The sequence below is a fragment of the Wolffia australiana genome, chromosome 12, assembly GCF_029677425.1.
Source record: "Wolffia australiana isolate 7733 chromosome 12, ASM2967742v1".
Classification (NCBI taxonomy): domain Eukaryota; kingdom Viridiplantae; phylum Streptophyta; class Magnoliopsida; order Alismatales; family Araceae; genus Wolffia; species Wolffia australiana.
The window spans coordinates 12,617,093-12,643,498 of record NC_135846.1 but is presented as its reverse complement, the minus strand read 5'-3'; the positions used below and the strand labels follow the sequence as shown (position 1 = coordinate 12,643,498).

Genomic DNA, 26,406 nt, shown 5'->3' with positions numbered 1-26,406 from the left:
TGTACGGATGTATACTAGTGAGAGAGATGAAGATGAGCATAGAGCATGTTAGGCAGTTGGGAAATCAAAACCTTGCCTAAGATAGAGATGTATGTATGTACGGATGTATACTAGTGAGAGAGATGAAGATGAACACAGAGCATGTTAGGCAGTTGGGAAATCAAAACCTTGCCTAAGATAGAGATGTATGTATGTACAGATGTATACTAGTGAGAGAGATGAAGATGAACATAGAGCATGTTAGGCAGTTGGGGAATCAAAACCTTACCTAAGGAAGGGAGAGGAGTACAGAGAGAAGCATAGATAGGAAGAGAGAGAAAAGGGTCAGTACAAAGATGGAGAGAGACATGGGCAAAAAGCATGAGGCTCATAGTGAAAGAGAAGAGAGAGAAAGAGGATGAGAGGAGAGAGACAGAGATTTTGGATAGAGGGAGAAAGAGATATAGACACATAGAAAGAGGATACAATAAAGGAAAGCTATATATATATATATATATATATATATATATATATATATATATATATATATATATATATATATATAGAGAGAGAGAGAGAGAGAGAGAGAGAGGAGTGAACAAAGAAAGATACAGATACAGAGAGGGGGAAAAGAGAGAGGAGACAAGAAACAAAGATATAATGCAGAGAGATATAGGAGACAACAAATAAAGATAAACATATATCTAGAGAGAACGGAGACAGGAAAGAGAGATACATATTTCATAGAGAGAGGATACATCAAAGAGATAGATACATATATCTAGATAGAGGAGAGAAGAAAGAGAGATATATATACAGAGAGAGAGAGAGACAACAAAGAAAAATATACATATGTAGAGAGATAGAGGATACATGAAAGAAATATATACATTTAGAGAGAGAAGAGAGAGAGCAGACAAGAAAGGTATGTATTCATAGAGAGAGTGATAGAAGATAGAGAGGAGACAAGAAAGAGATATATACATAGAGAGAGAAGAGAAAAGGAGAAAGAGAGAGGAGACAAGAAAGAGATATATACATAGAGAGAGAGAAGAGAAAAGGAGAGAGAGAGAGAGAGAGGAGACAAGGAAGAGATATATACATAGAGAGAGAGGAGACGAGAAAGAGATACATACATAGAGAGAGAAGAGAAAAAGAGAGACAGAGGAGACAAGAAAGAGATACATACAGAGAGAGAGAGAAGAGAAAAGGAGAGAGAGAGGAGACAAGAAAGAGATACATACAGAGAGAGAGAAGAGAAAAGGAGAGAGAGAGGAGACAAGAAAGAGATACATACAGAGAGAGAGAAGAGAAAAGGAGAGAGAGAGGAGACAAGAAAGAGATACATACAGAGAGAGAGAAGAGAAAAGGAGAGAGAGAGGAGACAAGAAAGAGATACATAGAGAGAGAGAAGAGAAAATGAGAGAGAGAGGAGACAAGAAAGAGATACATACAGAGAGAGAGAGGAGAGAAAAGGAGAGAGAGAGGAGACAAGAAAGAGATATAAACATAGATAGAGAGAGAGGAGGCAAGAAAGAGATACATACAGAGAGAGAGAGAAGAGAAAAGGAGAGAGAGAGAGAAGACAAGAAAGAGATACATACAGAGAGAGAGAGGAGAGAAAAGGAGAGAGAGAGGAGACAAGAAAGAGATATAAACATAGATAGAGAGAGAGGAGGCAAGAAAGAGATACATACAGAGAGAGAGAGAAGAGAAAAGGAGAGAGAGAGGAGACAAGAAAGAGATACATACAGAGAGAGAGAGAGGAGAGAAAAGGAGAGAGAGAGGAGACAAGAAAGAGATATAAACATAGATAGAGAGAGAGGAGGCAAGAAAGAGATATAAACATAGATAGAGAGAGAGGAGGCAAGAAAGAGATATATGCATAGAGAGAGCGAGTGGAGACAAGAAAGAGATATAAACATAGGTAGAGAGAGAGGAGGCAAGAAAGATATAGATATACATAGAGAGAGAGGAGACAAGAAAGAGATATTACATAGAGAGAGAGAGACAAGAAAGAGATATTACATAGAGAGAGAGAGAGAGGAGACAAGAAAGAAATATATCCATAGAGAGAGAGAGGAATCAATAAATAGATAGACACATATTTAGAGAGAGAGAGACATAGGATACAATAAAGAAATATATTTATAGAGATAGAGAGAGAGATGAGACTAGAAGAAAGAAAGATATATATATATATATATATTTATATAGAAAGAGCGGATAGCGTCTAGTTTTACTTGTCGCGGAGCTTGGATTTGTTCTTGTTCTTCGTGGGTTTGGAGGCGATCTTGCCGTGCTTGAGGGCGTTGCCGAGCTTTTCCGTGACGACCCACTCGTTGGCGCGCTCCGCCTCGAGCAGGCCGATGATGGCGGCCTTGCTCCTGTGCAGCGACATCACGTTCTCGAACAGAATCCAGAAGATGATCAGGTGGAACGATCTCGGCGTGCAGATCGCGTTCAGGATCGTGATCGTCGCCGGGATGTACACCGCCACCAGCTTCGGCAGTCGCACGCCCGGCGCCAGCACGCACATCGGAATCACCACGCAGTAGAAGAAGAAGGTCACCAGGTGCGCCACGATCTTCCTCACGAAGAAGAACGCGTAGATCACGTGGAATTTCTTCCATGCCGATACCCTCTGTTTCGTGGGCGCAGGTTTGGGCGGTGTTAGTTTTCTCTTAATTTGATGATCTGGAGATTTTTGACGATTGGAGAGGAAGGATGAGAAATTTGGGTTCGCAAAAAGAAGGAAATTTCTGCGTTTGTTTATTCGGGTGGAAAGTGCATCGTAATTTGCAGATTTGGGGAGTAAAAAAATATGATGTTTTGACGATTGGAGACAAAAGGAGGGGGAGATATTTGGATTCCCAAGGAGAAAGAGATTATTTGATTGTGATTCCCAAGGAGGAGTTATTTGATTGTGATTCGGGAAGAAAGAGCATCATATTTTGCGGATTTGGGAAGTAAAATAAGAGATGTTGACGATTAGGGGAAGGATAAGATGAGATTTTGACGATTGGAGAGAAAGAATGAAGGAAATTACATCTTGATGATCCGGAAAGGAAAAAAAATCTTATTTTGCTGATTTGGGAGGAAAATTAGGGAGTATTTTTTACAAAGCAAGAAGCATAAAGATTACATCTTTACAATCTTTCCAGAAGAAATATGAGATATTTTCATTAAAGTCTAAATCATCACCTCGCAACTTATGATTTCTCTCAGCATCTTCCGGAATAGATTTGCGGGGCCGCAAGACCACCTATGCTGCTGGTATCTGTATGCCTTGTACGTGCTCGGAAGCTCGTTCTTAACCTGGTCAAGTAACATTTTAGGGTTTCCATCTTCCTTGAGAAATAAAATTGATGAAAAATCGAAAGAATTTTATACCGAAAGATCCCCAACAAAGATAAATTTCCATCCTTTGAGGCTAGCTCTGACAGCCAGATCCATGTCTTCAACTGTTGTTCTATCCTTCCACCCACCAGCATCGTTTAACGCCTGGATTCGCCAAACTCCAGCAGTTCCTGTAGAAAATCGTCCATTCTTACTTAAGTTTGATTTATTTTCCTCAAACCCTTTCCCTCTACGAAGAGATTTGACTGAGACTACCATTGAATCCAAAGAAAGAATATGATGACGATCCTACTTCCTGCTCTACACTAAAGTGATAATCCAGAGACATCTCTTGCAAGCGTGTCATCAGACACTCATCTGCATTTACTGCACCAAAAAATGATAGAAAAAAAGAAAAAAATTAAGCCAGCATTGATCTCGTCAGATTGAACGATGGCCATCTTTTTACTGTTGTAGCTTCTTGACAGATTGAAAGGTAAATAGATAAGTAGATAGCATATAGATAGATATTTTGCTGCTGATAGATGTCTCAGTGTAGATAAGTAGATATATATATATATATATATATCGATCGATAGGTTGGTGGATAGCTAAATAGATAGGTAGATAGATAGGTAAATAGATAGATAGATAGATGATAGATCGTTTCTCTTTCAGATACAGTGACTCAGAGCGTAGCTCTTATTGTAGATAGATAGGTGGATCGATATAGATAAATAAATAGGTGGACTGATAGATTGATTGATGGATAGATTGATATATATTTAGATAGATAGAGTGATGGATAGATTGATATATATTTAGATAGATAGAGTGATGGATAGATTGATATATATATATATAGAGAGTGATGGATAGATTGATATATAGTTAGATAGATAGAGTGATGGATGTTTTGATACATAATTATATAGATAGACAGATTGACAGAGAATAGCCCGTGCTCTACTTCTGACAGGGTGCAAAGCTCTTCATGCTTACCAAACCTCCATCTGGCTTGAACAAGAGCAAGCTCTCTGTTGCTGAGGAGAAATGGGATTGTTCTCCAAAGGAAGTCTGCCTCAGGCTGAAAGTCGGCATCAAATATGGCAACGAAATCACAATCTTTGACGTAATGTTTCTTCAGGCCCTCGCGTAGAGCCCCTGCCTTGTACCCATTCCTGTTGCTTCTGGTTTCATACCTGACATTGACTCCCTTACAAATCCATTTTTGGCATTCCATCTCAACAAGCTCCTGAGAAAAATCAAAAGGAGATTTTGGTTTCAACTGTTTTAGTCTGAAGTTGGATTTGCAAATGAATGGAAGCAAAACTCTTTACCCGCAGAACTGGATCTGTTGAATCATCAAGGACTTGGATAATGATTTTATGCGGCGGCCAGGAGAGACCACAGGCTGCTCCAATCGATAGCCTGTAGACCTGGTCAGGTATGAGGAGAGTTTTACAGTTATTTAATTTTTATGTTTTCTTCAAATATTTTTCTGGAAATTCCCCAAAACTGTCCATGTTAAATTTGTTTTGATCCAGAAAGTCGTTTGAAATTTTTCAAAAAGATTGAAGCAGTAGCCTATAATCTATTTGCCCTTTTTGTATATTATTTTTAAAACTTCTGTCACACCGTCAATTTTGATATTTTTTTATCAAAAAATCCATCTCAAAGAGCTCAAAAAGATCGATCTGGGTAGAACATTCAAATAGATGCCTACAATCTTGGTATTTTCTCGAATTTTATTTTTAGAACTTCAGTAAAACCATCTCCGTTAAATTGACTCTGATCCAAAAAGTCATTTAAAAGATCTCACTAAAGTTCGTTCCGGGTAGGATAAATTTAAGCTTGTTTTCCTTCGAATTCAATGTTAAGGCCAGGATGCGGTATGAAGATTACATACATTTAGAAATTGTATGCTCTATGAAATGTTTGGTGTGATCTGATGCTATGAGATGTGATAGAAAACTAAGATTTCAATTTCAAGAGCACGAAAAAAGTAAAAAAAAAACTTGTCATACCTCTTTCTCGTTATACATGGGTATCTGAACCAAGATGATAGGATGATTGTTACTGACATCAAGATCATCCCTCAGTCCTTGAAGCCTATATTTTCTGTACTGCTTCTTGCCCAAGATTTTCACAAACAAGATAACGATTGCCATGTAAACACGTTCCACAAACAACATGATGGACATGATGGCACATAGATAAACCGCTCCTTGTAAGAAGGGTAGAACAATAGGAGAGCGAATCTGATGCCATGCTTGGATGATATTATCTCTCGCTCTTCCTCTTGCAATCTCCACCTGATCTCCCAGTGCGAGGTCTCTCATAATAGCTGTTTTTGGAAATGCTCAAGCTTGGAACTGTTGACTATTTATCTCTCATACTTGTTGCAGTTGAAGCATGATGGTAAGGAGAGAGAAATAAACATGGCATCACCAGACACACGGTTCCCATGCAACCATGGGATGCCCTTTATGTTACAGATGTCCATGCTCACTGATTTTCCGTTGCTTTGTTATCTGGCATCAACTTATAAGTAAGTGAACCTTCTTCTTGAAGAGTTATTTTAGATGGGTGTTAAAGTTCTTAGCTTTGTTACAGAGAGAAAGAGAGATGCCACGTGGATTTTTTTGTTAGAGAAGAGGACATGAATTTATATCGAACTGCTTGTCTTTTTTTGGTGGTTTCCTTGTTACGAGGGAGCTTAATCCGGGGCGTGATGTGCATGACAGCTAATGGCGACAAAAGTAAGGGATTAATGCTCTCTCTTTCTCTTTTAATTTGAGGTGCCACGTCACTCTTGTTGGTTGTTAATTATCGCCTTTAAAAAGCTTTAAATGAAACTTCTCGTTTAGTTGCGTTTAAGTAGTATTTCTAAAACAGAGTTACCTTTTTTTCATATTCTTGACTTATATATACTGCAAGAATAGAAACAACTAAACCAAATCCAACGAATCTCTAATGTTCCCGTATAATACTACTAAACGCAGCAAATTCTTGCGTTGAAGTAGAATTATCGCCTTTTTTTGGTTTAATCGGTTCTATTCTTGCAATATATTTGTTAAGAATATAAAAAATACTCTTACTCAGAATGGAAATGTTAGTTTAGGAAATATTCCGACAAGGCGGACTGCTCAAAGAAAGCAGTTCTTAAGATTATTTTGTTAACAGCTGTTTTAGAAAGTAAATGTAGTTACATTTCCCAATCCAACAGATTAAACAATAAAGTAAACTTCAAGTAAGAGTTTCACTTTCGAGATGCTAGAGTTCAAAAGTAATCCGTTCTTTCAGAAAAAAATTAGTTTCATTTTCTATTTGAATTAAATAACTAATTTATTGATTACAGTATATGTATTGCAAGGGTCTAACGAACCCATGTTGCTTGGGATAAAATGGTGGGCCTAGCACACTACCTTGCTCAATCATACCAAAACGGAACTATCCAGCTTAGGAGAATATTCATATCAAGCCTTGTTCTCAAGTTCATGCACTAAATAATGGGGTTCAATTCAAGCGTTTTTACCCTTCTCTCTTCTCTATTTTTTTATCTGTTTATAACCACCGCATGATTCCATTGCAATGTCTTCATGAAAAATCTTCATCGACCTTCATCTTCAGGAAGAGTTGTCATTTCCTAGAGTTAAATGAAAAGTCTATCCCATCATCGTCTTTCTTTTTCTGTTAGAGAAATCTTCATCAATGAACCATCTTCACTTAACAAAAATATTTTTTCACAGCCACGCCGAATTCAGATCCAACCATAAAGTGAATGCTATCAAATATGGGTTGAAATTAATTCGATTGATGAATCGAAGGCCGAAAATCCAAAATTTAGATACAAACTTTGATCAATTTAAGAGAACTTCAATAGCCAAATCTTGGTTTTCCTGAAGAGGACCAGAAATCTGAACTTCAGTTAGAAGAAATTGAATTTATTTGAAACTGGCTCTGCGAAGCTTTATCAAACAACTTTTGATAACCATTTCCATAATGTGTTCTTTGGGCATTTTTTAGATTTTTGGCTTCTAGAGATGTGTGGATGTGTCGATGGGTTTGACATGACAAGAAACCTTTAAAAAACCTCAATACTGAATTAGGAGAATTATTTATTGATGTTAAATTTGTTGACCCGTACATTTCCTCTATCCATCTTATTAATATAAATAGTGCAGAAATATTGTGTGGACAAGTATATTACCCAGGAAATATGTAGACTAATAATTTAGGCATGTGTCTAAAAATACATCGTTTTATTTGTCCTATTATTATTAATTTCATTAGTAAAAACTTTTGAGTGAATGCATGTTACAGTCTGAATTCGCAACATTTTATGAGTGCCTCTGCAATATCCCATGAAAATGTATTTTTCGACACCTTTAACTTCTAAATTTATCAACTTAGGGTCTCACACTGAATAATTTGATATGTTTGGTTGCATAAAACAACTATAGAACTCGAATCAATTGTTCACTGTACTGTGTAGAATTGATTATTTATACTTAGATAAGAATTATAGGTGTCTAGAAAAATTCAGATTCTAAGGTGTTGAAAAGTAGTGTGGAGTTAATGAGTGATTCTGCAAACTTAATATATATAAAAGAAAATAATATATATAAATGAAAGAAAGGAGAGAATATGGCATAATAATATATGATATGAATCAAGTTCATCACACAAAAATGTGATATGAATCTACAAAAATGTGAGGGGTAATATATTTTGACAGAAATATGAACACCTTGAAGGGGGGGGGGGCAGATTGTTATTGGGCAACACATGAGCATTGTGCAGGTGACCCTCTAAGCTCCTCATACGTCTACATCAATTTCATTTTCATTTACTTTTTATTCCTAAATATAGAAAATCTACTAAAATCTGATAAATTGTAAAAATGCCACTAAAACCATAGTATTAATACATAAATGATTTAAAGCCTTATTATCCACATCTATGCCCGTTTTATATGAAAAAAACATAAAATTTAACTTTAAATGTGTTTATATGTAATTCACATAAAGTGGTGGAACTAAAATGATAGTTTAAGTTAGTTTTTGTTTCAAAACGCTTAAAAATAGTTGTAAATTATAAGTGTCCGGTATGCATGTTACCCATTTGTTGATTCGACATTCTTAACAAATTTTGGATTTTATACATGATGCTCCTATGCTGTTCTTAAGAATATTTAGGTATTGATGACATGCATATTATAATGCATTTATGTGTCCTTTGTATCATTTTATGTGTTAAAATGATTGCTCACTGGATGCTGACTGGATTGATAGCTCAGAAACGTGGAGTTCATTGCATAATCCCTGGATCCAACATATGTTGGATCATTCCAATGGAGAACCAGTTTATCAATAAATATTTATTGGGATTTTTTATTAAAATATTAAATTAGAATAATTGTCCTCACTTCCTGAAAACTTCAGTCCCTTAATCTTTCATTTAAGCGTTTTTTATTTGATTAGCATCTCCCACAATACTTTCCATCTAAAAATTTGCTCATCTAGAAATTGTATAAAATCATCGAATCTTTCAATGGTTTGATCTCACTTTTCCACTAAAAAATACTGTTTTGTAAAGATATTTTGAGTTAAAATTTGATGTGAATATTTCTTCAATTGTAAATGTAAAATTAAACCATGAACTATATCATCATTGAATTTTATGTAATCGATTGAAATGTATCAAAAAAATTCAGCATGAAAAGTTAAATTCAAACATGAAAATAATAAAAACTTACTCTGACCATAACCATACTTGATGTTCACTTATATCATCATTTAATCAACTTTAGAAAATGTTGTAGTAGTGTAAATAAGATTATTTAAAAATGAAATGAGAACTTAAATCAAATAAAAAGGATAACGTAAACCTATTGGAATAAATATTCTAAATATGGTTGATGTTTCAAGCAATCTCCTGTAGCTCAAAATTTGAATCTCAAAACTATAAATGATGAGCACACTATGTCTCGAGGGTATTTTTTATATCTCTATCCACATTCATGCTCCTCAGTCACTCCATCAGACTTGACATAGGTCAAAATCATAAGAATATTAAAATATTCAGAATCCTTGGAAGAATATTTGAAAATCCTTTGGACTCGCCATTATATTTATTAATATATATTTAATTTCACAGTTTTCATAATTTATTAGTTATTCGTTCTATGTTTTCAGATTATAATTCCATTTTAATGTTGTTTCTACAATTGCATTTCCAAATCAACATCGAAGATATTCATTTTCACCCAAATTTTGGTTATTTGATCCTTTAAAGCATCAAATTTCCTGTAAAATAATTTTATTATAAAAAATACAGGAAATTAAAGCTACCAAATAATTATAAGTTTATACACTCTTAATTTCCGATATTAATGATTCTAAATTTTAAAGTGATTTTTAAACTAAGTTCTAGTTATTTAAGGCACAACTTATTAGTACCAAATTTTGATGTCATTCTTATGGGCGTATTTTTAATGTTTTCTCAGTTTTTTAATTTGTTTGAATAAAATATCATAAATAATATTCTTGATTCCTTGATGAACAAAATTATACAAGTATAATGTATTTGATTTTATTATAAAAAATATTTTATTTTATTGTATTAAATCCTTACATTGGCATACACTAAAAATCTCCTTTGTCATGGCGGCATTATTTTCCCAGCATTTTAAATTGTACCTATTTTAAATGCTTGAAATTTTCTAGGTCATAATTTTAGAATGTTAGATATAGTTTTTGAAGTAATAAAAATGTTTATTTTTCTCTTATTTTATAGGTAGATCTAAATAATGTGTCAAAAACATTATCGACGATAATATGTAATGGGATTGTTCTTTAAAATCGTATGATAATATTATCATTTTTAAAGATCTGGTAAAATCTGAAGTATACTTTCATAATTTATGAAATATCCTAGTAATTATGAATGAACCATGCAAGCCAGTGTTTAATTGATCCATAATGTTTCCTTGATATTGGATTGTAGATGGTACATCGTGAAAGTTTTGTGATGGAATGCAGTTGAGGAAGTGAAAACACTAAATAACTATGCTTCAAGTTTCGTGAATATGCTTGTGTTTTTACTTTATTATATATGATGATTATAGTTTCTACGTATAATGACATATAATATTTTAGGCTCTAAGCTATGAAACTGAGATATGAAGTTACTATAGAACCCAATGCTCTATTTTGGGCTCTATGAGAACTTTAATGAGAATGAAAATGAACAGTTCATTCAAAATGAATGTGAATATTCTCATATTATTTTTATCAGTCTGATCCTATCCTACCTCAGCATAGTGATAGTTATCATTTTCAAACAAAATATGATATCAGAGAATTTTTTTTTGCTTCATAGATTTAGGGAAAAACTGAAAGAGTTTGAATGAGGCATTCAAAAGTATTATATAGACATTCTCAAAAATTATCATTTGAGAAGTATATATAGATATCTATGAATAAACTATCATATAAGTATCTGTTGGTTTATATGAATTCAGAGATATATAATGAGACCCTATATTTGTAAAGGTCTGCGGAAAATACCAAATATTTTCCTATTGATATCTTTTCCCAATGCATCAATATTAAACCACTTCCAAATGTAGAGATCACAAAGGGCATACCCTTACCATTAAGGGAAATATTAAAATTAAAAAAAAAACATTAATGTAAACCTTTCAGAACCTAAAATTTTTCTGTCGATACCTTGGTATCCACAGACTTGACCTGGATTGTCCTTTCCTTCTCTGACACCTACACCTTCAACAAGAAATTCTCGTCAAATACATCCTACTTATTTGGATTCTCAGAAAAAGTATAAATTTTACCTCCATGTCTCAAAATCGCTCAAACTAATCATCTCTTACTAATTTTATCAAATGTTTGTATTTCATACAATATTATCTACGAATCTAGGCTCTCGATCACAATTTCTATTTCATTATAAATTATTTATCTGTAATCTTATTCCAATCCTTGAAATCTATTGCAATATTCTTAAAAAAGTAAGTGTAAGCGAGTATCTCACTCACTCATCCCTATTCCCCCCAACACGATCTCATCCCAAATCTAGATACTCTCTATCGATTTCCATAAAAAGTTATATTTTATTCCAATATATTTCCCTAGTTTGTTAATATTAAAATACCCCTCTAATTTACTGTATCCGAACACTTTTCTCAAATTCAATCTCAATCAATGAAATTATATATTTACATATTTCTCACAGATCTTTCAATATTTAGCATACCTGTCAAATAAAATTCCTACTTATAACTCTCCATTATCGATAAATATTTATTTCAATCCAAAAGTAATTGACGTCACTTAAAATTCAATTGTATAACATATTTTGCCCCAATCCTGTTATTGAATTCCATTATGTAAAACTTATTATCTTGTATTTACATAACAAAAAATTATTTATCTCATGTTAAAATAGTGAATAGAGTATTTTTATAATGTCCCCAAGGTTTTAGCCAAATATTTGTTCCTCTTATCTACTGTTATTGATTTTTTAAACTCTCAGATTACCCTTAATGCATCTAATAGAACTGTAATTTCGTTTATATATCAAAATAATGAACAACTTACTACCAAAGACCATAGTTAGATGAAGTTTAACAGCCCATGCTTCAATATTTTATATTTCCCCAGCATCCCTGCGCCAACAAGTGGACATAAATGCTATATTGAACAAAAATTCCAAAAAACTATTTCTCATCTCTCAAAAAATAATTTAAATTGAGTCTTATATAAAATCATAATCAAGTATTTTAACCTTATTTGAAAAAGTAAGACTTGACTTGCTAGAAACCGATGAGGATTTTAGTTTTGACCATTCATCAGCAAATGGCTACCTCAAAAACAAATGGTTAAGTGCTGTCGTCCTTAAAGTTAGGAATTGGGAATATTCCAGTTTTTTAATTCTCTTTTGTGCTCAAATCATCTTGTGCCACTCCACTTTTAACTGATTGATATATTTTTTGACCTATTATTTGGTATTTAATACACAAGTGATGAAGCATTCATACTTTTATATATTGTTTATGTTCACTTAATTAAAATTTATTCATCATCATTATTATAATGAATTTATTGAATACATACAATGACTAAGTGACTTATGTTGACATCACAATACATAGATCGCTAGTTTGTAAAGATGTCTCATTACTATTCCTATTCGATTGATAAGCAATATGGACATTGACATATCCATATATAATAGAAATGTCTAATCCCACACCTATGATGCGGATGACCAATCCCGTGTCTATTACTGTGGAGACAATAAGGACCTATTTGGGTCCTCTTTAAGGGAAGGATTTCATTACATTGATTCATACGAATCCATGAATGGTAATATACCTAAATTTTAAGCTGGTTGGTTCAATTCACGATATTGGTAGTGGTATAGAGGCATGATACATGAAAGACATCTTATGGATGGGTGGTTGTGTTTTAACTATAGGATTCAAACCATCTTAGCTTAAATGCAGCATCAATTCCGCGAAGGCGATTATGTGGTTAAAATGTGATTTTATTCCCTCAAAATAAGAGGGGACAGCTCAAGGAGACGAGACGACTTGATGAAGTTCTAAGTCAAGGTAGTATAATAATATATGATAAGTAGTTATTTAATGATATTCTAAATGCATATATTTAATTAAGATGATTGATTAGGGCTTTAAAGTTGACCAAGCGCTTAGTCCTCCTAGGGTCTCGAGGCAAATGACACCAAGGTTTGACGAGAAAGTTATCATACTCCTTTGTATCTTCTAGGGCGCAATGTGAAGTTTGGCACCTCATGGGTCAGTAGCTTAACCAAATGATTGGGATAAATTCATCCTTGATTAAATTATATATATGTTGATATAGTCAATTAATATTATTTTAAAAATAAAAATTTATTGGGTCCTTAGAGTCATCAAATGATACATAGTCTTGGAGGAGAGTCATTTCTCTAAAGATTGTATGGATACATCTAGAGATCGGGCATCTGAATGGCTTGAAGAACCGATTAGGAGGAATAGAGTGATTGTAAAAGTTTTTATATGCTAAGTGATATGTCAGTGATATTATTGGTTTTACTATCCATTTTATATTCATCATCACACTGCCCTTTACTTTTATTTTGACTTTTCTTTCTTTCAGAACGTTCTTCAAGAATGTATTCTTTACTTCGCTCCGTTGCTTCTGCTCATTTGCACACTCCTAAGCGCCCACTTGTAAATGTTCCTAATGTCATGCCCGTGAGGTAACGAGCGGAATGGGTAAGGTTCTTTTCTTCCATTTCAAAACTAAAGTTGTTTATAGAATCACAGATATGAAACTTCTTAGTCATCATTTTTGGACTGGCGCGAGTTTACGAGCAATAAAGAAAATAAAGAAAGAACTGAATGAAAGAAATGTTAGCAAAGAAATGACCGAATGTTCAGCATCTAGACAAGTGGAGTGTCAAAAAGAAAAGTGAGTCGCGTGCCTTTCAAACTTCTTCCAAATCAAGAAAAATGGGAAAGTTGGTTAGCATTCTACCAATGTCAAGTCATGGACCAGTTCCTTCAGCCCATAAAAAGAACATAACCTTGCCTCTCCGGTCGCTGCTTCGTTCGGCTCCCGCTTGCTCCTGATAATAAATTCGCACCTCGCGCCCGCAAATTATCATTTTTTCTCGATTTTTCTTAACAGTGATGGCTATTCATTCATGTCTTTGGGTAGGCATTTTCGATTGTTGTCAGCTGATATCCTGGTAGCAGCATCAATCAGATTTGGCATAAATATGTAGAATGGTCCCTCCTAAAAAAATTATTTGGCGGTTCATTGATAAGTAAACCTACGATGCTGGTAAGGTCTGGACCGTGGTCGTCCTTCTCTTGTTTGCCGGCCAATAAGATTGCTGAAATTGACCAGGAAGCTGGGTTGATTTGGCTATTCCTTTCTATTGAAAAGGAGTCAGCGGTCTGCGCGAGTCACCTTCTTCTAGGCTCCGAGTAACCTTCTTCTAAGCTCCGCTGGACAACACGGCATTCTCGTTCAACCGGCCGTACTTGTGATGGTCCCCAGGATCCAATAAACTCACTTAGGTCTACTTTGCCACGATATTGTTCTATGGAAGCGGGCGGGCCCGACCACTAGTGTGAAGGCACGACTTTACTAGGTAACGTTATGTTTACATAAAGAAGTCAAAGAAATAAATCAGGTTCCGAAGGTTCAGCATTCATGAGTTTATGATGGACTGGATCTCGGAAGGTTATGAAATAAATACGCATGAGAAAGGTCTACATGAAGTCACGAAGTTATTGCACGATCCACCCGCTAAGCTAATAAATGCTGCATAAATAAGAGAGTGGGAGCCCAACTCCTGCCTTGGAAGGTGATGCACACCCATGATGGAGTTAATTTACTTTGTAACGGGGGGTTCAATGGAGAACTCATTTACTTTTTAACCTTTTATTTGTCCATACCAAACGCTGGTGGTTCTTTCTTGTTGTAAGTGAAAGCAATGAAAAGACCTGGAAACAACGAATAATGAGAAAATGCATTTATTGACATGACATTTATTTCTCCTAAAGTCGAACCTAAAGTCGCGCCTTGTAGATTCGTTCCCATGGTTCTATCCTTCCCAGTAAAATGGGGCGTGTTCGAATTCAGATCACTGTTACGCGAGAAAGGGGGACCTCCTTCTAAGCCAAGGTATTTCAACTTTAGATTGTAGTTTGAAATCCATGAAACCCAAAAATATTAATTTAATATTTATGTTTGTTTATAAATACAAATGTCATTTCTAAACGTCACAGAACTTAATAGGTAACCTCAGTGGCCCATCCTGTTTGACCCCAAACTATTATAAAATATTTTATTCAACGATTCATCATCTAAAAAATATCCAAATAATTCTCTCAATATCATCTAATCCGTACATAATTGCATTTGACTATGCCAATTACATATCATTATTCATTTGATGATGGGATGATGATGAAAATACCATAAATTAAAAACTTAAACCAACCAAGTGTATCAACTTGGATAGATTTTAATGTTGTTACTTGATGGCCAACATTTTCTGAAAATCAGGAGCGAGAGATGAAGTGAAGATATTTATAGATATCACATATATTCCCTTATCTGTTTTCCACTATCTTACCTTGCCACTGCGTTTTCTTTTCTCGTTGGTTGAGAGTCACTTCGTTTGAATTTCATGCTCCAACTTTACAAGGGAAGTTGAGTGGGTAGTGGATGAGGATAAGCCACGACTCACAACCCTTGAAATGCAGCTTTGACGTCCAAATCCAAATATAATACACCCAATGGATTTGCTTTTGACTCTCATAGAGTGCTTCAGCCCAAAGATCATTACCTATTTTATTCATGTGATCCTACACACATTATATTGGAAATATGTGTCCCCTACAAGAAAGCCATACATTACATGTCTTGTTCAATATTCATTATACAATACATTCATTGTAATGTATCTGTGATTGAAGTCCATGAATACATGCAATCACTAAATGGATTACGATGAAATCAAAATACATTGATCATTAGTCTTAAACATGTGTTCTAAATATTCTTATTCAAAGGGCACCAAAATATCAAGTTATAATAACATTGTGTAGTCTTCATCACATGATGAGTATGCTGAGACAAAAATACATGTATCTGTGAGAAATAGTGATATTTTGTAATAGTGAGGGTATATATTTGATAAACCAAAAGGAGAAATTAAATAAAATTCAAAATGAAGATATAATGTGGGAGGACATAATACAGGAAATAGATAAGTATAATAGAGCAGATAAAACTTTTTGGAAGAGAACACGAGATAGAATTAACTATAAAGAAGTATATATGATGTTACATTGAAATGTATGTAAATTCCTATAATTAAAACATGCCCATGTTAAATTATAGTAGAATATATGTTTAGAACACAAATCATCATCATAAAAATTACATCAAAATTCATCTTAAAATTCATAAAAAACATCAATTTCTATGAGATCACTTCATTCAGTGAGCAAAATTCAATTCAAGATAAGGGGTGTCAAATTAAAATAAGTAGACATGCAAAGCAAGTCGAGAAAGGAAAAAAAACATCCATCTTATGAGTGACTCAATAGTAAAAAAGGAACACTTAATAGTAAAATAGTTCAAAATACTATAGAGGAACAAGTACCATCAAAATAAAAGAGTTAATAATATTTAAGAGAACAAAATATGTTTGAGATGAATTATCAACTAGAAAGGGGTATATTTAATGTAACTAATATCGATTATGTCTTATTCAAATACTGGTTTTAATTAAATATAAATAAATAAATCAGTGGAGATTTACTTGGTATTTTGACATCTCCTTAGGAGTCAATATTTGAGGAAGACCTTTGCGATGAATCCTTTTTGTGGAAAGTTGTGTAGTGCTTTTTTGGGAACACTAGAGAGGATAGTGGAATCCTTACTATGGGCAGAATTAGGAACTAGGTCAAACATGTATTAAAGATATCAAGGATACACTATGATGTTTATAGTTTTTTTGAGCATGTCAGTTGCAATGTATACATAATTAGTAAATCTCTAGATATTGATTAAGATACTTAATATAATATAAACATAAGTTCCCTCCATGTCCTTAGACAAACATCCTAGACACATTTATCTGATCCTACAAAATATAACCTTTTTCTAATCACTCTGTAGCTTCCAGGCTTGTCTTATGAACAAAAGCAGCTTTGGTAAAAGATACTTTATTGCACCAGAATCTGAAAAATTCATTACCACCTAATAACTTAATTTAAAAAAAAAACGCACGGACACACTCTCTATTTTTTGGAAATAAATTGGGACCTACCCCTTAAGCTAATGGGCAACTCATTTAAATTAAGCAGGGCCAATATGCATTCAACTAATAGGCAATGTTTTTGGGGGGATTATTATATATATTTTTTTCAAGATGAAAAATAATTCATGGACGTTCATTTCTATTTATAAAACTCCCAATATTATTTTCTAAGAAATAAAATAGTTATATTTCGAGACAAAGGTAAAGCATATTTTATGCAGGAAGCTATGCCTTGGTAAATTAGTTAACTTTCACTCAATCAAGATATGATATGATATCATAACCTTTAGCTTACCATTACCTGGAAGGGAACTCAAGTTTGTTTGCTATATGTAATATAATAAGAATTTATTAAACAATACCATCACAACAATTGTATTTTGATATTTTATTGATATCTAATACCATTTTCAGTTGACTAAATGACAAACCTTAACAGAGAAACATCCAATATTTTCCCCGCAGTTTTCTTTCTTGATAGGCAAACCCTGAAAAAGAACATCCAATATTTTCCCTTCAGTTTTGTTTCTTGATGGGCAAACCCTAAAAAAGAACATTCAATATTTTCCCCTCAGTTTTGTTTCTTAATGGGCAAACCCTTAAAAAGAACATACAATATTTTCCTCTCAGTTTTGTTTCTTGATGGGCAAACCCTAAAAAAGAACATCCAATATTTTCCCCTGTTTTGTTTCTTGATTGGCAAACCCTAAAAAAAAAATCCAATATTTTTCCCTCAGTTTTGTTTCTTGATGGGCAAACCCTAAAGAAGAACATACCAATATTTTCCCAGTTTTCTTTAGAACAATTCTTTAATCATCCAATGGTTGACCAATCTAGGGCAAAAAGAGTGGCTGATTTGACCTCAGTTAAGGATTCGCACGTGCGGGCCCTTGTCCTATATGAGGCGGGTGAATCTTTTTCGCATGACGGAAGCGTGTCAGAGCCCGCTAGCGTCACAGGAGACGATGCCCACATAGGCAAAGAGGAGAAGAACCGTAAAGAATTCACAAACCCTAGCTTTCTCTCTCTATCTCTCTCTCTAGAATTGTTCTGCCCCGCCATTTTTCCCAATCATATCATCGCTGTTACTTGTAATTTCCCAATGTCCCCCTTCTCTTTCTCGTTATTTCAATCTCCGTTGTGACATCGTTATCCGTTCTTTTGCACTCCTTGGGTAGAGATAACGGGCCGAAGAGTGTTCATGAAGGTTGCTGCCGATTGCTTGTGCCTTCTGTGAGGTAGTTCTTTTAACCACAGGAGTTCGTTTTTTCAAATGTTTAAGCTTGTTTATGTTGTTGGTAGTGTTTTTGGCATTTTGTCCTGGACCCAATTTTCTCAGGGGTTGTTTTCTATGTTGCATTGGCTTCTGGGTTTGTCGAATTTTGTTAGAATCTTGTTTTCTGATGACTTTTTCTCGCTGTTCTGGGAATAATTCGGATGAATGTTGAGAAATGTACTATTTTGGTGGAAAACTGTGTCTACTTTTTACATCTCTGCTTTATTCGTTCGACAATTTGGAAGTTGTCATTTTTTAACTTTATGGGTTAAGGAGGGCTAAATTTTATCGATTGGTCTTCATCTTCAAGGAATTGAATTCCAACGCTTTGAGTTTTTCGATTCACTTAATTGGTTACAAAAAATTGCGCTCCCAAATTTACCAAACTTTCAGTTTTTTTGTCGTTTGCAATGTCACATTACTGCGCAGTATGATTTCGTTTTGATCTGTGGGAAATAAATATTTCTTGAATTACTAATTTGATGGCTCGTCAACAGCTGTAGAGAAAGGAGTCAACACTATAATTGGGCTGTGATACATACCATCTCGCTTGAGCATTGAAGAAACAGAGTTCGTGTCCCGAATATTATGGAATTTTTACTTTCCACGGAGTTAATAAACAGCTTCTCAATAAACTCCTGAAGCAAGAGTTAGATCGGCTTGTTGGAAATAAATGGCAGTCGTTGGCAGGGATGTAAGTGACCCGTATCTCTTCTGCGTTATTTTTATTTTCATCTACGAAAAGGGGAAAATGGCTTATGGTAACTCTATATTCATTTTTTGATTTGCTATATGAAGTCATTTTTAATTGTGATTCAATGCTTGCCGTGTTAAGGTTTATCTCTCTTAAACCTCATCCACATAAAGTTGAGCTGGAGAAAATATCTATATCTCTTGGACTCTCCTTCATTTGTGTGAATATATTTCCTGCAGTGTATATTTTTGCCCAATTACTAATGTGTTTCTTCTATCAAACCTCCGCAGATGATGAAATCATATATCTGGCTTCAAACTTCAGATGGATCCATCCAACAAGTAGAAGAAGATGTTGCCATGTTTAGCCCTATGATTCACGAAATTCTTCAGACGGGAATGGGAACCTCAAAGAATCATGCAATTTCTCTACCACAGCGTGTTAATCCCGCCATGCTCAGTCTTATACTTGATTATTGCCGGTTTCATCAAGTTCCTGGTCGCTCTAACAAAGTATGCATGCCTTTTTCTCTCAAGTTTCAATGCTCCATTTTTCAAAGCATCCGCATTGAAATGGTGTTCAGACTATACTCTATTATTTTTCATATGATTTCTCTTGATTTGATTATTGCCGGTTTCATTAGGTTCCAAGCCGCTCAGGCAAGTAATTGGGTTTTGGGTAATCGAGCTGGTGAGGGATGACGGGTTTGTTGGGTCTGCAGATTAGGATGGTTGCCTAATTTGGCCAGCCTAGTAAGCTAAATAATTATTCATTGGGTAATATCCAATGTACAATTTATGTCATCTGCTATTTATGAGTCCATTCAATCCGACCCTATTCAGAGGGCAATTGGGCCAGATAGAGGATTTGCTCAATTTAGTTTCATGTTGACCTGTTGGCCCCACCACCTGACCACTGATACTGCCTTGGTTGTGCGGAATTCGGCTATGTATGTACCCTTTTATTTATCAAATTTCAATGCTCCATTGGAAATGTAGCCAAATTGTGGCCTGTTCATGATCTACACTGATGTTTTTCATCTTGTTTTTGTTTACTTAATTATTTCCAGTTCTCATCAAGTTCCTTGCTTCTCTAACACTGGTATTATGGATTGGGGGTTTGAGAGATCGGGCTTGCGTGATCCAGTTAGCCCAGTCATTCATTTGGATCGGCTTAATCGGGTCAGCCCAGTTGTAACCGATGGTTTTATAATCGTATATAGTCAGGAATTTACGCAATCACTTATATTATGAGACCAATCTTGTGTTGGCAACCGTGACCCAACAAGAATGCTGGGCACACTTAAGGTTTGGTTTGACTATAGATCGGAAAGATCAGCCGACCGGCACTAACCACCCAATCCCTGAGGTCTAGACTGGCACCAATCTCATCCCCTCCCACTCTCGTGCCCGGTTCTGAGAAACATCAAACTCAACCCAACCCTGACCTGTTCAACTCAAATTTCAATGCTCCATTGGAAAAGTAGCCAAATTGCGCCGCTATTCATGATTTACTCGTGTTTTTAGCCGGTTTTTGATTCTGTTAATGTTCACAACTGAACGGAATAATATAACTAATATTTTTCTTTGTCCAAATCTTAGTATTTTCTTACCAATGTAAAACAGGAAAGGAAATCTTTCGACGAGAAGTTCATTCGGATGGACACGAAGCGGTTATGTGAATTGACATCCGCCGCCGATAGCCTTCAGTTGAGACCGTTGGTTGATCTAACTAGCAGAGCCCTGGCTCGTATGATCGAAGGGAAAACTCCCGAGGAGATTAGGGAGACATTTCATCTGCCCGATGATCTTACGGAGGTGTTTATCATGTCGAACAGCTTCTGTTGCATTGATCGATTATCGTATGTATGCTATTAATCGTCTCGGTACTTTCAGGAGGAAAAATTGGAACCTTTAAGAAACACAACCGACGATCTTCGGATCCGTTTGTTGAATCGACTCTATGCCAAGAAAAGAAAAGAATTGAAGGAGAGGCAGAAGCTGAAGGTGAGTGCGTCGACTCATCTCTTAAAAAAGTTAGTGTTCTGGTATTAATTTTTTAGAACTCGGTCTCTGATGATCCTATTTAGTGCTTGCTCAAATTAAAAAAAATCTAGATTTTGCTTATTTAATTTTGTTTTTCCTGTTGCTTGATTTTATGTCTCAACTTTTTTTTTGGGTTATACTGTCGTGGGGAAGAAATTTTTAAAAACCAAATATGTGATTTCAACTAGCTTTTTGCTTATTTCGTACTGCTTTTCCTGTTCTTGGTTTTCTATCTTGACGATTTACTTCTTGCCACTGATTAAGGATACCGAAGAAGTTTACGAGCGACGATCCGAGGAGTCCGTTGACGAGCGCTCAGTTGATGATCTTCTTTCCTTTATAAATGGGGATAATGAAGGTAACTGATAATCATTCGCTTGTAGGATACGTTTGTATTTTATCCCTTTGAATTCTAAATTATTTTACATCATCTAGGAATTTAGGCCTGTATCAAACATCGATTTTTAAATTGAACGTATATGATCTTTGTTTTTTGTTTCTAAGTGCCTCAGTATTGATAAAAGGTTAATTATCTGAATTATCATAAGAATTGCAGGCTTTTGCTTGTTTCTTTAGAATGAAATAGATGTCTGTTAGCTGGTGTAATCAATTGTTGTTTTTAGAAATATTTTTAGTGAAATCTGCATTGTTCTACTCCGTTAATTTCTATAATCTGCATGCTCTACAGACTCCAAGGGAAGCAGAGCAAGCAAACATAAAAAGAAGAACCGACGAAAAAAGGTTCAGTTGAAGAGCTCTTCGGTCTACTCCAGCAAAGATCACACGCAGGTTTCTGAAACTTTATTGGAAGGGGAAAACTTTATTCCAAATGTTTTATTTTGACACATATTCCCAATGTTTTATTTTGATTCAGGACATGGCTGACGTCTGCGCATCGGATAATGCTGATGAGAACCCAGAATCGAGTCGACAAGCGACGATAAATGATTACGGGGAAGACGAATTCGGTCACGACGATGTTGACGATGGACTCGACCCGGCGATGAAGGAAGAGCTTGACAGGTTTGTCAAAACCCTACACTAATCTCGGCTAACAGTTCTGAAACCCTAATATTTACCACTGATTGATTTTCCATGATGCATGCCAAACCAAAAATAAAAATCTACAAAATTTAAAACTTGCCTCGCAGGGAAGTTGAAGACTTTGCCAGGAGGCTTAATTCCGATTGGCCGGAGAGGATGCAGGAGATGTTGTCTCTGAGCAAGGAGAGAAAACTGGTGCCCTTGTCGGTCAACGGCAATCGCGCCTCGCAGAGATTCACAGGTGCTAGTCTGTTTAATCTGCTTTTGCTGTGATAATTGCTCTGTAAATATGGGATTGTTCTTCTATTTTGCAGGGCTCTACCAAAGGTGAGTACCAGAGCATGGCTTATCATGTACATTGCAGGCGGTTGCACATGCTCTATTCATCTCTCTCTCTCTCTCTCTATTTCTTTCTCTCTCTGTCTATCTTGAGCCTGTGATGTGCAAGTTTTTTCTCATTGCTTGCCAAATCGCATGTGGAAGCTGTTGAATATCAAGAGAAAGATGGGGAGGCTGTGTTTTTTTTACCTTATTTTTTTCTGTTCTTCAGATCTTTTTCCAGGTTCAAAGGGCTTCTCCATAATCTTTGGCTTCCAGATTGAACTTTAGTGGATTCTTTAGGGTTTGGAGATCGACCCTGATTGGCCAGTTCATGGCTGGCCATATGAAATGACTAACTTTTAGTAGGAGATACCAGTGCCACTGAACAGTCTGCGTATCCATGAAAAGATTAAAAAAAACATAAAAGTGCAAAGCATGGAAAATAGAATGCTGAACGAGAAAAGTGAAATACTGAAATTGGTGGAAAGGCGAGATGGATGAAATGGTTTCTTACCCTTGATTTTATGCAAAAGATCTAGCAGGCTTGGTAGCGAGTTAGTGAAACTTAGTTAACTCGCGCAGCAAATATGGGAATAAAAAATTGGATTTTGATCAACCCAGATCGGACCAATATTGAGATATGTTGATCCGACTAATGTTAGGACAAAGCCTAACTTTTCTGCTAGCTGATCCTTTTTAGAAGAAAACTTAAATATAATTAAATAAGATGTGTTGATTTTCAGACTAAACAGGAACGAAATGGGCGTTAGACTTTGGACTTCCGTTTCTTGCGAGGGGATGAAGAGCAATATTACTTAGAGCCTTCACCTTGGGCATGAGGGCAGCTCCTCCTTGGTTCTCCTTTAGACCATAGATCTGGGAGCTCCCCTCTCTTCTTCCCCAGAGCTAACAACGTCACTGTAAGAAGATAAAAGGGAAGCAGTTTAAAAAATTATATTTCTGCACATAAATTATTATTTCTATATGCACATATATATGTAGATGGGGAGGGGTTGACTTGCCAAGTGTGAAAGGGACAATATACAGGAGAGCGGGTTGCCCATGCCCATCCATCAAATTCAGAGCTACGTAGGTGAGCAGAAGACCTGCAGTTTCATTGCTGCAGTTAGCATTCTGGTAGAGGAAGTGAAAATATATAAAAAAGAGTGGTAAGAGAGAGAGTATACATATAAAAAGGGCGGCGAGAGAAGTAAAATATAGTGAAATTAAATCAGGGTCATCTACGATGATTATTTAATACTGAAAGGAAAAAATCGTCTCACCAGCACCATAAGCCAACATTGCCCATAGAAAGTAACCATCTCTTAGCTTTCTTCTGGCGGCCCAATCACACCTGCAGGTGAGAAGAATAAGAAGATCCTCCCGATTGGATTCAAATAAACTTAAATTTATTAATCTACTGCCAATTTCCTAAGAGAGTCATAAAAGAAAATTCCCAGGATTTTTTTCTACATGTCTCTGCCCTTGAGGAAGAAATTGAATATTTTCAAGAATGAGGGATTACTGTAAAAATATTTAACATCAAGTTTGACAATTTCGTTTGATCAAGTTGAATACATACCATCGGGGTTAAGCGCAATCCTTATCGGACCAAAAATTTGGTATCTGTACGATAAATCTTGATTTTATCAAACCTTGTGTTTATACGATCAAATAATACACAGCATATGGGAAAAAGTAAGTTCAAATGACCAAAAAGTTCCCCCTTTTTATCAAATTCACAAGATTACCAATAGGGATGATCGGAAATTCAACATATAGATCAAACCCGATCAATCAAAACTGATCGACCAGATTGATTCATCAAGTTCGGATTGCTAAACGCTACCCATCACTTACATAACTAATCAATACATGCAATGGCAACTTACATACTTTACATTCTCAGGAAGCTTTTAAAAGACTAATAAATTAAAAATGAATCAAGAAACAAGAAGTCACCTCAGAGCAAATGCAATGACAAGACCAGGAAGGAGTATGTCTCCGAACCCAATGATGCTATATCCTCCCCAAGGATCAAACATTCGTGGGATTTTCAGAAGCATAGGTATGCCATCTTCTCCACTCTTATCTCCACGTGCTACCTGTAAACGGAAATTAATCATAACTCATGATATCAACATCTTTTTGATTTCAATCAACTTTAACAGGAAAATGGGCGAGAACAAAATACTCACCACTATCATAACACTTTCATGGAACAATGCCTTGGAAACGAATACCCAGAAGATGTCATAGGCAAAAGCACAGCTCAGAAGAACTGTCCCTACCTAATCAAGTTTTTGGAGATGTGTATTACAAAGGGACGTACGTGAAAAGGTTCATGACAAACGCATAGTAAATGAAAATTATATTAACCAAAAAAATTTGATTATCTAAAAGTTGTTTGAAATGTAAAAGTACCTTAAGGTTAGGAACGTGAACAATCTGCAGCACAGTGATTATCAAGGCGATACCCTAAAGAAAAAAAAAACATGTCAGAGAGCTGGTAGAAGAAACGGTATCAATCGAAAGGGCACAACTAAAAAACGTTTATTGTAGAATGACCTACGTGAATCCTAAATATGAGGTAGAACGTTGCTTTCTCATCTTTCATCTATATGAGAGATACTCTTTCCATATGTCCATGAGACAATGATCAGAGAAATTAATAGATATATCTACTTACAAGAATATCTTGGCCAACCCACGCAAAAGAAACATGGCGATGGACAGCCCAGATGACGGCAAATATTATGCAGAAGGGAGAAACAGCCAGAGTGAGGTATGAAACTGTTCCAAGAATAGGAACATCGATAAAAGATTGGCCAGCACGTTTGAACCACCTGCAATTCAGTTAACTAAAGCCATCAAAAAACTAATTCAGATAATGCCAGGCCAACATGAATACCACGATGAAGGAAGAAAGAAAGAAGGAAGAAATTGGGCAGATGTGCATGTCTCTGCAAGCCAGATGTTGCATCTTTTGGTCAATGGTATCACTATATAAATGGAGAGGGGACTGGCATGGACTGGACGTCACCAAGAGAAGGGGGATATGACATAGTGGGCGTCATTGACAAGAAGTCATGACAGGCTGCGCATTTTCAAGAGAGACAAACTGTGAATTTAGTCTTCTCTGCCCTCATGGAAGCAGAGCTACAGATATATAAAGGGAACAACAGGAGAGAAAGGGAAAATCCCTAAATATGCCTCACTGGGCTCCTGCATGGGGCTTGTATCAGCGTCACATCAAAGAGAACATATCAGCCTGTAGTCTCATTCACAAGAACATTTATCCCAACCAACTCTTACGTAGTACTCATGCAATATGTTGATGTTTAGGACATGCAAAACTAAAGCAATGACGGACGACAGGAAAAAAGGTCACCAGCATCCTCATCACATCCATGACATCCATATTTGGGCGAATTTAGCACGGACAAAATCAGAAAAAAACCATTCAATGAAATAAACGAGTAGAATAAAAAATGTGTATAGGACAAGTCTTTAGGCATTGAAGATGCTCATGGCAGCACTAACTGCTCACATATCACCAAGGAGAGAATTCACATGATGAGGAGGGTCTGCTTAATGTCTGCCTGAAAATGTCATAGAATCCTGCTATAATCATAAAGGCAGGAAATGGCCACAAACTGTTTCTTGACATCAATCCACCTGATACAACCATGATCACGATTGTATTGATATCCTTCTTCAATGAACTTCAAAATATTAGTTCAACCGTAAACGAGTTCCATGAGTTGCTTTAAAAACAAGTGCATAAATATTTATAAATATTTAGAAATGGCAAGGTGGACATCAACAATGAC

At 35.6% G+C, this 26,406-nt stretch overlaps 3 protein-coding genes across 6 annotated transcripts in view; 1 reads left to right on the top strand and 2 right to left on the bottom strand.

Annotated features, from left to right (window-relative positions):
* Positions 1–2,203: 2,203 nt before the first annotated feature.
* Positions 2,204–5,660, bottom strand: LOC144710093 (glucomannan 4-beta-mannosyltransferase 1-like). Its single transcript, XM_078583753.1, has 7 exons — positions 5,346–5,660; positions 4,659–4,757; positions 4,321–4,573; positions 3,595–3,705; positions 3,373–3,509; positions 3,184–3,297; positions 2,204–2,623 (listed from the first exon to the last, which is right to left on the bottom strand). The coding sequence occupies exons 1-7, from the start codon at positions 5,658–5,660 to the stop codon at positions 2,219–2,221; spliced, it is 1,434 nt and encodes a 477-aa protein (XP_078439879.1). The 3' UTR covers positions 2,204–2,218.
* Positions 5,661–18,129: 12,469 nt separating this feature from the next.
* On the top strand, positions 18,130–22,784 carry LOC144710399 (SKP1-like protein 21). Of its 2 annotated transcripts, none has more exons than XM_078584157.1 (11): positions 18,130–18,188; positions 18,372–18,431; positions 18,967–19,163; positions 19,454–19,675; positions 20,789–20,980; positions 21,059–21,169; positions 21,473–21,566; positions 21,897–21,997; positions 22,083–22,231; positions 22,360–22,493; positions 22,567–22,784. In XM_078584157.1, exons 3-11 carry the CDS (start codon positions 19,143–19,145, stop codon positions 22,581–22,583), a joined length of 1,041 nt encoding a protein of 346 aa, XP_078440283.1. In that variant the 5' UTR covers positions 18,130–18,188; positions 18,372–18,431; positions 18,967–19,142; the 3' UTR covers positions 22,584–22,784. The 2 variants fall into 2 exon arrangements, with proteins under 2 accessions (XP_078440283.1, XP_078440284.1); XM_078584158.1 differs by lacking the exon at positions 18,130–18,188 and adding an exon at positions 18,263–18,284.
* Positions 21,997–26,406, bottom strand: part of SPPL2 (SIGNAL PEPTIDE PEPTIDASE-LIKE 2) — a 30,767-nt gene continuing 26,357 nt past the window's right edge. Inside the window, exons 8-17 of one of the 3 annotated variants that reach the window (XR_013583279.1) lie at positions 25,263–25,419; positions 24,998–25,051; positions 24,772–24,864; positions 24,536–24,678; positions 23,857–23,927; positions 23,596–23,679; positions 23,402–23,491; positions 22,781–22,908; positions 22,353–22,686; positions 21,997–22,276 (exon numbers count right to left, since the gene is read on the bottom strand). Coding sequence is in view for 2 of the 3 variants with exons in the window: in XM_078584155.1 (XP_078440281.1) it covers positions 22,926–22,963; positions 23,402–23,491; positions 23,596–23,679; positions 23,857–23,927; positions 24,536–24,678; positions 24,772–24,864; positions 24,998–25,051; positions 25,263–25,419 (730 nt within the window). In the remaining variant the exon portion in view is untranslated. The other 2 variants (XM_078584155.1, XM_078584156.1) reach the window with 2 other exon arrangements.